General features: G+C 48.7%; 1 protein-coding gene across 5 annotated transcripts in view; it reads right to left on the bottom strand.

The window, feature by feature from the left end:
- Nucleotides 1-9989, bottom strand: part of SCTR (secretin receptor) — a 77849-nt gene extending 67860 nt beyond the window's left edge. For 4 of the 5 annotated variants that reach the window (XR_003418935.2, XM_027055966.2, XM_027055967.2 and 1 more), the window contains exon 1: nt 9660-9989. Coding sequence is in view for 4 of the 5 variants with exons in the window: in XM_027055966.2 (XP_026911767.1) it covers nt 9660-9716 (57 nt within the window). In the remaining variant the exon portion in view is untranslated. The remainder of the gene's footprint in view (nt 1-9659) is intronic. The other variant, XM_027055962.2, reaches the window with a different exon arrangement.
- Between the last annotated feature and the right edge of the window lie 5686 nt (nt 9990-15675).

Here is a 15675-nt window from a genome sequence, read left to right as displayed (position 1 = left end):
GCTCAGGTCATGATCTCACGGTCTGTGAGTTCGAGCCCCGTGACGGGCTCTGTGCTGACAGCTCAGAGCCTGGAGCCTGTTTCGGATTCTGTGACTCCCTCTCTCTCTGACCCTCCCCCGTTCATGCTCTGTCTTTCTCTGTCTCAAAAATAAATAAACGTTAAAAAAAATTTTTTTTAAAAACCCAGCACCTCAGGGGGCGCCTGGGTGGCTTGGTCCATTAAGCCTCCCACTTGGGCTTAGTTCATGATCTCAAGGTTTGTGGGTTTGAGCCCTGCATCAGGCTCACTGCTGTCAGCGCAGAGCCCACTTCGGATCCTCTGTCCCCTTCTCTCTCTGCCCGTCCCCTGCTCATGCTCTCTCTCAAAAATAAATAAACACTTTTAAAAAACCAAATAGCACCTCAGAACTAAGCACCTTTAAAAATATGTATTCCCTATAAATTCAGTAAGAGATTATCAGAAAAAAAATTTACCAAATTGTACTTTTTAAAATTTTTATTATTTTTTAAATGTATTTATTTATTTTGAGAGAGAGAGAGAGAGAGAGAGAGAGAGAGAGAGAGAATCCCAAGCAGGCTCCATGCTGTGGTGAAGGGGAGGGTAGGAGAGGGCTCAATCCCAGGAATGGTGAGATCCTGACCTAAACCCAGACAAGATTGGGAGGGGAGGCTTAATCTACTGGGCCACCCAGCCACCCCTTTGTTATTTTAATTAACCAAACAGAAACACACATTACATTACTTTCCTCTTCAGTTTCAGACTTTGAGTTCAGCCCATCTTTACATGTGGAGTTTTAAAAAGACTGGCGCAATCATGTCAAAACTTTGGCTTTTTAAATATTTAGACTGCAAAATGTTTCATATACCTTTGTCTTTTCCTAGAATTTTAAGTCAACTTTCTTTTTTCTTGTTGATCACAAAACCCATAAGCCTTCACCTTGTCAATTACATAGCATAGTTGCACTCCAAGGTTCTGAATAGAGCAGCTCTGTGGAATATTGTCTATGAACCTCTTTGGAACTGACTTCAGGGAGTCCTTAGACTTTCCGGACTAAATCCTCTCTTTTTCAGAACTGTGGAACTGATCTGCCCATTGCTGTCCTTTGTAAACTCCACTTTTTTGTATCCCATGTTTTATTTTACTTTATTTATTTTATTTTATTTTATTTTTAATTAAAAAAAAATTTTTACAGGAAGCCATCAAAATCCTCTAAGAGGAAGTAGGCAAAAACATCTTTGATCTTGGCCACAGCAACTTCTTACTCAACATGTCTCCAGAGGCAAGGGAAACAAAAGCAAAAATGAACTTTGGGAGCTCATCAAAATAAAAAGCTTCTGCACAGCGAAGGAAACAATCAGCAAAACTAAAAGGCAACCGACAGAATGGGAGAAGGTATTTGCAAATGACATATCAGATAAGGGGTTAGTATCCAATATCTATAAAGAACTTATCAAACTCAACACCCAAAAAACGAACAATCCAGTGAATAAATGGGCAAAAGACATGAATAGACACTTCTCCAAAGAAGACATCCAGATGGCCAACCAACACATGAAAAAATGCTCAACATCACTCATCATCAGGGAAATACACATCAAAACCACAATGAGACACCACCTTACACCTGTCAGAATGGCTCACATTAACGACTCAGGCAACAACAGATGTTGACGAGGATGCAGAAAAAGAGGCTCTCTTTTGCATTGCTGGTGGGAATGCGAACTGGTACAGCCACTCTGGAAAACAGTGTAGAGGTTCCTCAAAAAATTAAAAATAGAACTACCTACAACCCAGCAATTGCACTACTAGGCATTTATCCAAGGGATACAGGTATGCTGTTTCGAAGGGACACATGCACCCCAATGTTTATAGAAGCACTATAAACAATAGCCGAAGTATTGAAAGAGTCCAAATGTCCATCGATGGATGAATGGATAAAGACGATGTGGTATATATGTATATAATGGAATATTAGTCAGCAATCAAAAAGAATGAAATCTTGCCATTTGCAACGACGTGTATGGAACTGCAGGGTATTATGCTAAGTGAAATTAGTCAGTCTGAGAAAGACAAATATCCTATGACTTCATTCATATGAGGACTTTATGACACAGCACAAACGAACATAAGGGAAGGGAAGCAAAAATAATATAAAAACAGGGAGGCGGACAAAACATAAAAGATTCTTAAATATAGAGAACAAACAGGGTTACTGGAGGGATTGTGGGAGGGGTTACTGGATGGGCTAAATGGGTAAGGGGCAGTAAGGAATCTACTTCTGAAATCATTGTTGCACTATATGCTAACTAATTTGGATGTAAGTTTAAAAAATAAAATTGAAAAAATGTTTAACGTTTATTTGTTTTTTGAGAGACAGAGAAAGACAGAGAGTGAGCGGGAGAGGGGCAGAGAGAGAGGGAGACACAGAATCGGAAGCAGGCTCCAGGCTCTGAGCTGTCAGCACAGAACCTGACATGGGGCTTGAACTCATGAACCTCAAGATCACGACCTGAGCTGAAGTCAGATGCTTAACCGACGAAGCCACCCAGGTGCCCCTATTTTTAATTTTTTAAAACCAGCCTCCCAATGTGGGGCTTAAACTAATGACCTTGAGATCAAAGGCCACATGTGCTACCAACCGAGCCAGCCAGGGTCCCCTGTATCTCATATTTTAGATTCAGTTTCGGCTTCGTTGGGTATAACCTACAGTAATTTCTTTTTAGAAAGTTACTTGCATTGTAAACGTTCTAAGACCATGTACCTAGCAATGTCTCTATGTAAGTATCACTCTTTGAATGTCACTTAGTAGTTAATCATGGCTGGCCCACTACAGTATAAGTTCATACCTGTGGCTTGATGATTGTGAGGAGTTTCCACTGTCCGTTTCTTAGGGGGATTTGCTCGGATGGTAGACATATTTTGAGGTGTCTGCTCAACCTATTAGCCAACAACTCCTCCCTGGGAAGATCTCTTCATCCTGAGATATGCTGTGAGGTCCCATCTCAATGATCAGACCATTAGAGGAAATTTAACCCAGTTTGGGACAATGCACTTTCCTCTCTTGGATATTTGGTATAGGGAGGGGGATCAAGGTCAACCTCTCCCACTCCTAAAGCATGTAATCTTGAAAATTATGGGGCAACCATATTCTATCCTTCAGAAAGCGAGAGAAAAATCCAGTCTGCAGAGAGAAAGAATAACTAAGCAAAATAAGGGAGGAAAGACATCAAGCGAGAGTTCTGTTAGTTTAACTCTGGACTCTTGAATCTGAAAAGGTAAAATGTGGGAGGAGATAAACTAAAACTCTGTAGAATTCTGAAGAAGGTGAAGAAACTCAACATCACTTTGCGTACACACTTTACAATACAGTTACTTGCCTGCCAACTTGAGACTGGAAAGAATTTTTTTCAATGTTTTCAAGTAAAAGGAGATATGATACTAGTTGAGTTTATACAATGAGAACTAAGAAGAGGAAACTTATTATCGTACAACCAGTTCAAAATGCAAAATTTCATCAAATATTCACTGGGCACCTACTTTATGGACAGCAATTGATTCATCACTGGAGACGCAAAGGTGAATGGGACACAGTTCCTGCTCTTGAAGTTCATGGTCCAAGAGGGTCCAGAGAGGCCGACAGCTAAAGGACACAGTGAAGGCAGCGGCCAGATCATAGGGGACCAAAAGTGGCAGCAAGGGGCCCAGGATGGGGACCAGGAGCCTGTGAAGAGCAGAAAGGCGAGTGGAGAGGAAGGAGGTTCCCACACCAGAGGCCTCTGAGAGGCCAGGGTCCCATGCCCACTTTGCCCAGGACACTTGGGTGTATGCCTGCTGTCTCAACATCATTATTTACAACCTTCCTTCTCTCTCCTAAATCATGCAGTCACCCTAGGTAGGACCAGGGCCGAAAAGCGTGTAGTGAAGACAGCAAAATGAAGGCCACACAAAATGAAGAGACTGATGTCAGTTGGGGGTGGGGGGGAGGGATGGATGAGCAGGCTACAGTGGGCTGAGAAATCAGTGGAAGGGGAGGCATCATGAATGCTTCTTCCAAGTAACTGGCCATCAGGGGGCAGAAGTTGACCTGTGGCTAGAAGGCCCAGAGTGCAGAGGGAGGGCTCTTTACCAGGTGGACAGACCATGGCAAGTTGACCAGCTGATGGGGACAGCCAGGTAAGAGGAAGATGGTAAAGACTGGGCACAGTGACTTCACTGTGTAATCTCAGGATGGATTGGGGTCCCCATAGATTGGGGTGGGAGGATTGGGAGCATAGGGGCAGGGACTGGCCACACAGGCAGCAAGAGAGCCTCTTTTCCACTCGGATGGTGCTATGGACCGAATGCGTCCTCCCCAAATTCAGATGTTGAAACCCCATCCCTCATTGTGGCTATATTTGTAGATAGAGCCTATAGGGAGGTAATTAAGGTTAAGGTCATAACAGTGAAACCCTGATCTGATAGGATTAGTGTCGTTATAAGAAGAGAAACCAGAGATCTTACTCTGTCTCTCTGTACTCACTCAGATGAGGACAGAGCAGGAAGACAGGTCTCACCAGAACCCAGCCCTACCAGCCCTTCATCTGGGACATCCAGCTCCAGAACCATGAGAAAATAAATGTCTGTTGGTTGAGCCACCCAATCTGTGGTAATTTGTTATGGCAGCCCAAGACGACTGAGACAGATGGGAGGGAAGGGGATGGGGCAGGGGTGGGGAGTGGCAGACAATTAGGCACATCTACGAGGGCAAGATGTTGGTCAGAGTAAGTTCATTCTCTGACTTTCAGGAAATAGGAAGCAAGACTGTCCACTGAAAATGAAAGAGGTTGGTAACGTCAGGAACATGAGATGACCCATGGACATCATGGAGAGCCCACAGAGGAGGGACTGATGTTGGACATGTGGGGATTCTGGAGAAGATTGGAAACCTTGAGAGCCCTGGCAGTATAGTGGGCTGGGATTGCAGGACATGGCCAAGCAGGAGTGTCCCTTCCCCAAATGCCCTCTGGAATTGGTCAGACACAGAATACTGAGGCTGGGCACCAGGATATTATTATTTTCTGGAGTCCACATGAATGCTCAGCAGCCCTCTGTTTATAATGTAAGCAAGTCGATAGGATCTGAGTGTTGTGGGTTTTACCTCGGGCTGCAGGCTGTCCCAACGCCCCAGTGAAGGTCAGTGGTGAGGAACCTCAGCTTGCTAAGGGCAGGGAAGCAAGGAGCAAATCAGGGACATTGGGGGTCCCACAGTGGCGGGGAACTCTCACGCTGGTTACGAAGTCTGATCTGTCAGCGAGGGGTGCCAGGAAGAGAGCTGAGCCCTCCCATGGCATGAAGGAAGTCATAGGCCAGAGATTTGGGGGACAGGGTGGAGGGAGGTGGGCTCCATGGGAATGCAGAAAGGTGATGTCAAAGCTAAGAGAAGGAGCCTCCTAGGGGTGCCTGGATGGCTCAGCTAAGCAGCTGACTTTTGGTTTCGGCTCAGGTCATGATCTCTAGGTTTAAGCTCAGCCTCGGGCTCTCGCTGGCACTGGGGGGCCTGCTTGGGATTCTCTCTCTTTCTCTGCCCCTCCCCTTCTTGTATGCAATCTCTTGAAGGAACCCCCCTAACCAGTTTGAGAAGTGTACCTCTTGTTTGATTGGTTTTGTGACCCCAAGCTCATCTCTACCCGCCTCAATAAAATGCTGTGTGTAATTCAATATTTGTTTTATGTTTTATAACACGATTAGATAAAACTGAAATTAATGTCATTTATAGGCTTGGGAGAGAATTTTATGACAGCCCCTTGGGCACCAGAAACCAGTGCAGGCCTCTTTCTGGGACCGGATGCCTGTGCTGGTTAGGAATCCCTGGGCTGGGTCCTCACATCACGTTTGACTGGGCGACCCTGACAAATGGCTTCACCTCTTTCTGAGCCTGTTTCTGCCTCTGCACAATGAAGGTTATGATCGTTATTTTTTTTTAAGTTTATTTGGAGAGAGAGAGAGAACGCACAAGAGCATGAACAGGAGAAGGGCAGGGAGAGAGAGAAAATCCCAAGCAGGCTCCATAGGGTCAGCACAGAGCCAGATGTGGGGCGCCGACGCACGAACCATGAGATCATGACCTGAGCTGATCACAAGAGTCCAACGATCGACCGACCGAGACACCCAGGGGCCCCAAAGGCTCCAATTGTTGATGTGGGAATGACGTTGGATCGTGCCGGCGAGGACTTGGCCGAGTATCCGGTGTGACGTACGTGCTCAAAAAAGGCAAGCCGTTATCACCATCGTCATTCACGTTAATTTTAGAGATAGTAAAGATTTCAAAAGAAATCCACAAATATTTCCCCAGAAAATGAGAAAGTGATTTTTCAGGTACATAAAAAATCCCAGGGACCCTCCTCTGAGGAGTTATCAATAGCCAGAGCCCTCAGGACCCTTGCAGGCCTTCCTACAAGTCTGCTCCCCGGCTTGCCACAGAGCTTGTCAGCCTGTGGATGCAGGAACGCCATGTGCCACAACTTCTGTTTCTGAGCCATCAACTGAGACGGGATGGAGACAGGAGGGAAAGTGGGAGGGAGGCTGGAGAAGATCAAGTCCAATCTCGGTGCAAGGCTTGTCGGGAAGTGGGTTTTCATCAGGTACACCTGTTCTGTCTTCGGCCCATGTTCCCTGTCACCAAACCCACTGCCCCGAATCCAACACGCGATGAACACCTGTTGGTAGTTCCGCTAATGCGTTTCCCCGGAAACAGGACAACCTTCAAGGCAGTGGTTCTCGACCGCAGGCAGTTCTGCCCTCTCAGCCTCCCAGGGGACACTGGGCAGTGTCTGGAAAGATTTTTCTGTTGGCACAACTTGGAGATGCTCCTGGCTTCTAGTGGGTAAAGGCCAGGGATGGTGCGAGACAGCATACGAGGCACAGGCCAGTCCCCCACAACAAAGAATTGGGGGGCTCCCCGCTCTCCATCGTGTCTCCATTATTCCCACCCTATCGCTTCCTCCATGCTGAGGGAGGGCATAGCCCCCTTCCTGGTACCCCTCGCCGAAAACTCAGCTTTAGTATCCGGGATTAGGGGTGTCAAGAAACCTCGCTTGATTTTAACTCACTAAGGTTATCAAGTTGGCAGCTTGCCAGATGCCACGGATTAAAAAACCGGACCTTGAATGACTATTTTTTATTTGCTTGACACGCTTATGCACAATTTTGCAAGCAACAATTGTCCTCAGGGTGTCATTGTTTCTTACTCGCTGCTAATATGAAAGCACCACAGCTTACGACACTCCTTTTGGGTATCACTGTTTCATTCTTTCACTCCTTCATTCATTCACCCATTCACTCAACCAACACAGACTCATTGGGCTCCTCCTTACACTGGGGTGGCTCTAGGGACAGAGAGTGAATAGAACGAAATCTCCGGGTGTGTGTACTGGGGAGGAGGAGGACAGATGCACTAGTAAATAACGACAATATCATTCCGGGTAAAAGCCCTCATGAGATACACGGGGCCTGGGATAGCAAAGGGGAGTGTGGCCCACATGTCCAGTCTCAGAACACTGGTCCCTTCAACCATCATCACTTTCTGGTTTCTATTTGCAAGGGATCCCCCTGACACCTCCCTGTATGGCAAGGCGAGGGACTGGGGTGGGGAGTGACAATCAACAATTTGGCCTAATAATGCCCATTAGGAAGAGGCCTATGATCTCCCTCAAGGGGGAGGGGCAAATGAATAAAAAAATTGTTTGAATGCCCTTAAATGTCTAAATCAAATGTCTGACCACTCAGAGTAAAAAAAAAAAAAAACAGAAGGTAAGCAGGGTTTCAAAGCCTGGGAAATACTCCAACCAAAGTAGGTCAGCTCCATTCTTATTTATTAAAGGAGTTCTTGCCAAGAAGTATGAGACCTCAGGTCTGGATAAGCCCAGAAAACACCCGGAGGACCAAGACTTGCACACAGGAAACCATCTTATAATAATACAAGGCGGTACATGAGTGTATGAAAAGGACATTTAAGACGACATAAGGGAGAGGGCCCTGGATGAGTGAGAATCAAGAGATCTGGGTTCTAGTCCCAGCTCCACCACTAACTTGCAGATTTGGGGCAGGTCTCTTTTCTCTGTGGGTCTCAGTTTGCTCAACTGTACCATAAGGGAATTGGACCAGAGCATAAGGAAGCAGCCTTCCAAGGCACACTGAAGACTCTCATTTCCCCCACCGCTTATTCTTGACATACCCTAGGGGTTCCTTTGAGATGAAAAAGTTAACCCTCGTCCTGAAGCCCAGACACCTGTTGATTTCTTCTGACAACCTCAGGGTTACTGCAAATACTTAAGAAGGAGGTGGGAAAGGTCACAAGGAGGAAGCTGTTGCCTCTCCCATCCCTGGGCTCTTTATAACAACATACCTAGAGGCTTTGAATTGTCCCCAGTGTCCCAGGTGGCATTTCCTCAAACTGGGAATTCAGATTAATGAGTGGGTACTGTTGTTCTAGCATATTCCAGTACCAGCACTGCCACTGATGAGAAGAGGCTCCGCGGTTACACGGGAGATGGGAACGAAAGTCCCAAATTCCACCCTTCCAAACTTACTGCTGCTGGAATGTCACAGAGCTGCCAGAAAGATGGGGGCATCTCCTGAGCATCAACACTCCCATCAGCTTTGGAAGCAAAGGTTTTTCTTATAGTCAAACAGGAGAGGACTACAGAAGGCAAGGTCGTTGGATACCATGAAGGACTTGCCCAGGACACAGACTGGAGACTCAGAATTGGGTCCCCAAGCACTTTTCCTGGGGAGTTTCTTGGCACAGAGGCCTTGAGGGCCAGTTGGCAATGCTGGGAGGAAGAAGTGGTTCTGGAATCTGCACCCCCTCCCTATTCCTTCCATCCAGCCTGTCTGAGTACAGCCACTCTCTCATTCACAAATCCCAGTGGGAGAGACCCCGGATTCCCAGGAGTCTCTGTGGGAAAGGAAAACAAGCCACCCACTCTGCCTTTCTCTTTTCTTTTCCAGCTCCTCCCTGGACCGGGTTTGCGGAGACTGCTACTCCCAGAACTCCCCAGACGTGCAGACTTTAGGGAGCCAAATCCCACAGGAGAGGGAGGAAGCTGCGAATGCTCCCACCACAGAGCCGGAAGCTCCAGCCAGAGCTTTTTGAGGTTTTTCCCTTCTGCAGTCCGGTGTGCGTGTGCGTGTATGCGTGTGTGTGTGTGTGTGTGTGTGTGTGTGTGTGTGTGTGTGTGTAAATGTCAAGGCTTTGGGGCAGACGGATGTGGGTTCCAATCGCCTTTTCCTGGGGCAAGATTTTTGGCCTCCGAGAGCCTCGGTTTCCTAGACCCTAAAGCGAGGGTGACAATATCAGCCGATTGTAAGGTTCCAATGAACTATGGATGGAGGGTGCCCAGAACACATTAGGCGCTGCCAGGGGCGCCTCCAGAGTTTCCGTCGAAGTGCAGCCTGGAGGAAGGGGTGGCTTGGGGGGCCGAGGGGGTTTATCTTACAGCTGCCTTTGCCCGACTCATTTGCTGTTTTTATCGTGGGAGAGAAGGCTATAGGGAGAGGAGCTGACAGGGATGATCCTTGCTGGGGACGGGGTGTTAGAGTTCCCACTCCATCGAGGAAGATCTGCGGACCCCTCCACGCCCGCCACGCAGGGTATCCGCGGAGAGGCACGGTACTCACGGTGTGCGCAGCGCAGGCGAGCAGCAGCAACGGCAACAGCAGCGGGCGGGGACGCATGGTGCCCCGCGCTCTCCCCGTGGGCGCCTCGACGGCCGCGCACCTGTGCGCACCCCCGGCCCGGGGGCTCAGCGTCCTCCGCAGGGTCCCGCGCCCCGGCCGGCAGCCGCGGCCGGAGGAGCCATGGCAGGGCCACCTAAGCCGCGGCGAGCCCCGGGACTGCTTCTCCTCGGAAGAGGTGGCAGCGCGCTAAGCCGCCCAGCCCATTGATAAGGACGCCGCGCCGCCCGCCCGCGCTCCTCCACCCGGCCGCTACTGGCAGGGAGCCGGCGCGCGGGCCTGCTGGGGAGGAGGCGGGAGGGGGCGGGGGGGGGGGGGGCTGCAGGGGAGGAGGCGGTGGGGGGGGCGGAGGTTACAACGGAGGAGGCGGGGGGGGGGGGGGGGGGTGCTGCAGCCGGCTCCCGCAAGCTCAGCCCGGGGGGGGGGGGGGGGGGGGCGGAGGAGACCGGGGGAGGGCATGCTGGCTTAGCCTTCCACGCTGCAGCACCCCCGAGTCCGGAAAGAGCATTCTCGAAGTTCTCGAAGTTCTGGGGCAGCCCTGCCGCAACCTTGCTGCTACCTCGTTGAGTCTCAGGGCTAACGAGACCCACCTTAGGGGTACAAGAAGGTTGTGCCTGTGCTCTGTGGGTTATAGCACAGCGGGTGCTCCGTGAATGCCTTTGCATCTACTGGGTGGGTCAGCTACTTGGCACTTTATTTCTGATTTTCACTTTGTGTTTCTTCATTCATTATTAAAGTTGTGCACGCTCCTTGTAGGACATTACACGCCCATGGGGGCCGTCACCCCGGGGAAGTTTGGGTGACCAGGTGAGACCCAGGGGGACCCTGTGGCACACCCAGGAATTCTGGTGGCTGTGCTGAAGAGAACCGCCTGGAGGCTTCCTGGTGTCCCTGAGAAGCTATTTAAGCACCAGGCAGGTCTTCCCAGTAGCCTGCTCAACCCTGAGTCTGAGTGCCCAGACGGCCTGGAGGCTGGCTTTTAGCCTCTCAGTACAAGGCACCCTCAAATGGCTCGTCTAGATTCAAGTTTTTCTTTCTCTGCTCTGGTGCCCACTCCCTCCCTCTTGGCCCTCCTATCTTACCCTTTCTCCCAGTACTTTAAGTACACATCAGCTCCTTGAATTCCCTCCCCCCCCCCACCCCTTTAGCGATATTATGCCCATTTGACAGAGAAGGGCATTGAGGATGCAGAAGACAGTGCTGTTGCCAGGTACATGCGACTCAGCAGTTCAGATGGAAAAGCCTGGGTCTGCATACACTTCCATAGCTAACCCTGATTTTCTGTGACTGACCTCTGGTCGGATTGCTAACCTGCTCGCTCTTAAAACAACACATTCTAGCCCTTAGCAGCCTTCCCTACCCAAAGAGGCTATTGATAAAGGTACAGTTGGTAAATCACAGCAGAAATAAAAGGGGAAAAAATGTTTTCAGCTCTCAGCTCCACACTAAATGCCCTGTATGTATCCGCCCAAAGTATACATGAACATGAGCTCATTTTTAAGAATTTTGGCCCCAGAAATACTCACTCAAAGACTCAATGAAATATATGCAGGGATGTTTGTGGAAGCACTGTCACAGGACCAGAGAACAGGACATAATGTATGTGGAAGGGGAACACTTAGCCCCACGATGATATTTCCTTCCTCCAGGAGTGCAGCCATGAGTATAACCCTCCTGACCTTTCTCTACCTGCTCAGTAACGCCCTCCCCCTAACACAGACACACACACTCACACACACACACACACACACACACACACAGGTGGGGGAGCTCTATGTGATTCACACATTTAGGATAAGGACTGGCATGAGGTTCTGCACCTCCCCCCTCCCTCCCTTGCCTTTGACAGGTCCCCCACCTGCAGAGAGCCTGTCACTGGATTGCTGTAGCCAGGCTGTCACTGCAGGTCAACTCTGCCCTTGTGAGCCAGTATCACCAGTGATAGGGTGGTGGTCTATGTAATTCTGCAGTTCGGTGCTAGAAAACCCTCTTGCCTGTAAGTATAAGCCACATTCTCCAAGATCAACTTTATTACCCATGAAAGTGATATTTGGCCTCATCTGTCGTACATTTTTTTAAAAAGTTTATTTATTTATTTTGAAAGAGAAAGCACAAGCTGGGGAGAGGGGCAGAGAGAGAAAGGGAGAATCCCAAGCAGGCTCCACACTGTCAGCACAGAGCCCGACGCGGGGCTCAAACTCACAAACCTGCAAGCTGAAATCAAAGAGTCCAACGCTTAACTGCCTGAGACACTCAGGAGCCCCTGGCCTCATCTGTCTTAACCTTAATTCTTAAGTGGTTCAAGATTCAGGCTAGAAAGAATGTTGCTTCCTGGGCCCCTGAAACCCCAACACCCTAAATGTGCATCCGAAAGAAGATGCTGTAAGGACTTGCCATTCTTGCTGATTAGACTTCCATGTTGCTTGAACATCTTCTGTAAACTGCTGTATGTATTGCTTTTTTGATGGAAAAAATTTTTCAAGAAAACAATACACAAAAATGTAATCTGTGCTGTATACAGATTGCCAGTAACAAAGCAGAGCAACATTTGTTCTGGGCAATTTCATAAATTTCTGGCCCGCGGCAAAGCTATTCTTCATTAAATGAGAGGCAGCCTCTCTGAGCATTGAGAAAAGGGTCTCAAGTCCTTGGTGAGAAGCCCATTTACAAGCCACGGATACAGTTAGTGGTTTTGCAAAACCCGTCTGAGAAAACAGCTCCATGATAGGAGTGGAGGGAAGAGGTAGCGAAAGAACAACGTATTTAGTACCTGCCAGGAGCTGGAGAACCTTTTGGGAACTTGGGATAGGTCATGCAGCCAATCCTTCCCGCCTATATGAGGGATATTTACTTACCTTGACTAGTTGATGACACTCGAGGCTTAGGCACTCACCTCCAACAACACAGCTAACAAGGGACAGGGGGGCAAGGTTTAAACCCAGGACTGAGCGCAAAGACTCTGCCCTTTGCCCTTTGCACTGGACTAGGGTTCCTCTCAATCGTGAAGATCACTTCCTGGGGCACCCAGGTGGCTCAGTTGGTTGAGCAGGTGAGCATCGCGTCGGACATGGTTTGTGAGTTCCAACCCCACATGGGACTCGTTGCTGTCATGCCTGTCAACACAGAGCCTGCTTCAGATCCACTGCCCCCTCTCTCTGCCCCTCCCCCCTTGCGCTCTCCCCAAAATAAAAAAAGTATTTTAAAGTTTTTTTTTTTATGTTTATTTATTTTTTTAGAGAGATAGGGAGAGAGGGAGCATGAGAGGCAGAGGGGCAGAGAGAGAAGGAAACACAGAATCCAAAGCAGGCTCTCCAGGCTCTGAGCTGTCAGCACAGAGCCCAATGCAGGGCTCGAACTCACAGAGTGCAAGATCATGACCTGAGCTGAAGTCAGAGGCTTAACTGACTGAGCCACCCAGGCGCCCCAAAATTAAAAATATATATATATATTTTTTTTATTAAAAAGAATTTTTTTAACGTTGTTTATTTATTTTTGAGACAGAGAGAGACAGAGCATGAACGGGGGAGGGGCAGAGAGAGAGGGAGACACAGAATTGGAAGCAGGCTCCAGGCTCCGAGCCATCAGCCCAGAGCCCGATGCGGGGCCCGAACTCACAGACCACGAGATCGTGACTTGAGCCGAAGTCGGACACTTAACCGACTGAGCCACCCAGGCACCCCTAAAAAAATATTTTTAAAAAGATGACTTCCTTACCGTGCTTTTGCATATATCATCTTGTTTGACCCTCAAAACCCCATGGGGCAGGCAGGCCCAGCAGGAGGTCTGGCAGGAGAGGGAGAACCCTTGGCCCAAAAAGTTTCACTGACGAAAGTCAGCCGAATTTAACGAAAGAACCATTAAAGGAGCAGAGGTGTGGGCAAGTTAAAGGGCACCGATGAGGGACAATAAGGTTCCAGGGACCAACAACCGTGGGCCAAAAGAATGGCAAAGACTCTCTCCTTGAGGAAACTTGAGCTCAGCTCCTCAGGGCCTGTTTCTTGACTAGGACTTGACTTTGGTGCCCTCTGTCTCTGGCTTGCCCAGCCCAGTCTTAGCAAGAGTCTGGCCGTCTTCAGCTTAGTGAGAATCCTTCCAACTCTTGATGGCTGACCAAACTTGATATCTAATCAAGTCCCTCATTCCCGCCTCTGATGTTTCAATCCCTGCCTGCCTTCAGCAAGAATCCTGTTAAATCCTGTTAGCAACAATCCCCACCCCCACCTTGGTATCTCCTCTTAGGGATCTTCCATCCACTGCCCCCTCACTGTGCTCCTTGGCCATAAATCCCCACTCGTTCTTGCTTTGTTCCAAGTTGGGCTCGGTCTCTCTCCCTTCTTGCAATACCACTATAGTAAGTCTTGAATGAATTCTTCCTTACCATTTTAATAACTGTCAGATAACGTTTTCTATAACAAGGGGCAAGGAGAGAAAACAGTGTCCCCGAAGCTGGCAAGAGCTGTTCTAGACTCACCCATAGGGTGAGCAATGCATGGAGCAATGCAGGCACTGTCAAAACCGTGGCCCTGGCAAAGGGGTCAGGAGGTCAGATAAATGCCCTGACCCCTCCCCTCCCATCCCCAGATCTCCTGGAGATGTTTTCCATTGGTTGAACACAACCCAATGCCAGAGACAAGGCGGACAGACGGGAGAAAGAAACTATTCATATAGTTTACCTGCTGGATGGAAAACGTAGAAAATGGGTTTGGGAGGGATGAGGCAAAACAGAAAAATCCTGATGAGGGAACAAAGGCAAGCTGAGGGTAAAACACAAGTTAACACCCCCACCCCCACAAACTCCCTCCAAGGGGGGTATGTGTGACATTCCTCAGGCGCTCCTGGCTGCCCAAGAACAAAGGAAAATGAAAAACAAGTGGTTAACTGATAGAGATCACGGGCTTGCAGGACGTGACTCTCCACCAGTTTGCAATTGTCTTAATGATTTACAACAAAAAAAAGCAATCTCCAGAAACCTATAGACTCAATTTCCTGGAACCGTAGCATCACCCTCCCCTCCACAGGATAGAACATCTTATATAATCAGTCACTCCTCACAACGCAAGTGCAGCTGTTTCTTTCCACGGGTCCGTCCCCGTGCTTTGCTTTAATGAAACCACCTTTTCGGGGGCGCCTGGGTGGCTCAGTCGGCTGAGTGTCCGACTTTGGCTGAGGTCATGATCTCATGGTCTGTGAGTTTGAGCCCCACGTGGGGCTCTGTGCTGACTTGCAGCTCGGAGCCTGGAGCCTGCTTTGAATTCTATGTCTCCCTCTGCCTTTGCCCCTCCCCGCTCATGCTTACTCTCTCTCTCTCTTTCAAAAATAAACAAACATAAAAAAAATAATAAAACCACCTTTTTGAACCAAAAATGTCTCAATTCCTTCTTGGCCATTGGCTCCAAACCCCAACACTTCAAACCGCATCAACCCCACTTGGAAATATCATTATACCCATTTAACAGATGAAGAAACTGAGATATGATGAGACTGTAGCTCAAGATCACACATTTGGGAGGTAGGCTTGCTGGTACTGAAACTCTGGATTTTTTTTCTTCACACAGAGTGGTCTCAGGGACAGGCAGCTTCAGGTAGCGTCTCAGGATCCTGAAGGTGTGCATCCCAAGAAAGAGCAGACGGAAACTGTGTTGTAATTGATGAGCGAGCCCTGGAAATCACACAGTGCTACTGCTGCGGCTTTCTATGGTCCATGTTACCAATTTTCATAATTGTTAACTGAGGAAAGGAACAAATGAGCCCCACCATTCTGCTGGGACCAGCTGGTTGTCCCAGTGGGATCCCCAGGGGCCTGGAAAGCACAGCTCCTGGCTGAGTTGGCCAACACCTTTGCTGAACAAACTCAGATAAACCCGTGGCAAGACAAGCCAATAACTCCAGAGACTAGGGCTTGGAAAGAGAAAGGAAAATAAGTTTATTTTGGGTGCCAGCAGCAGGGGGAGGTGGCAAG

Source organism: Acinonyx jubatus, chromosome C1, assembly GCF_027475565.1.
Source record: "Acinonyx jubatus isolate Ajub_Pintada_27869175 chromosome C1, VMU_Ajub_asm_v1.0, whole genome shotgun sequence".
Classification (NCBI taxonomy): domain Eukaryota; kingdom Metazoa; phylum Chordata; class Mammalia; order Carnivora; family Felidae; genus Acinonyx; species Acinonyx jubatus.
The sequence above is the reverse complement of the archived record's forward strand: the minus strand, read 5'-3'. Positions and strand labels throughout refer to the sequence as shown.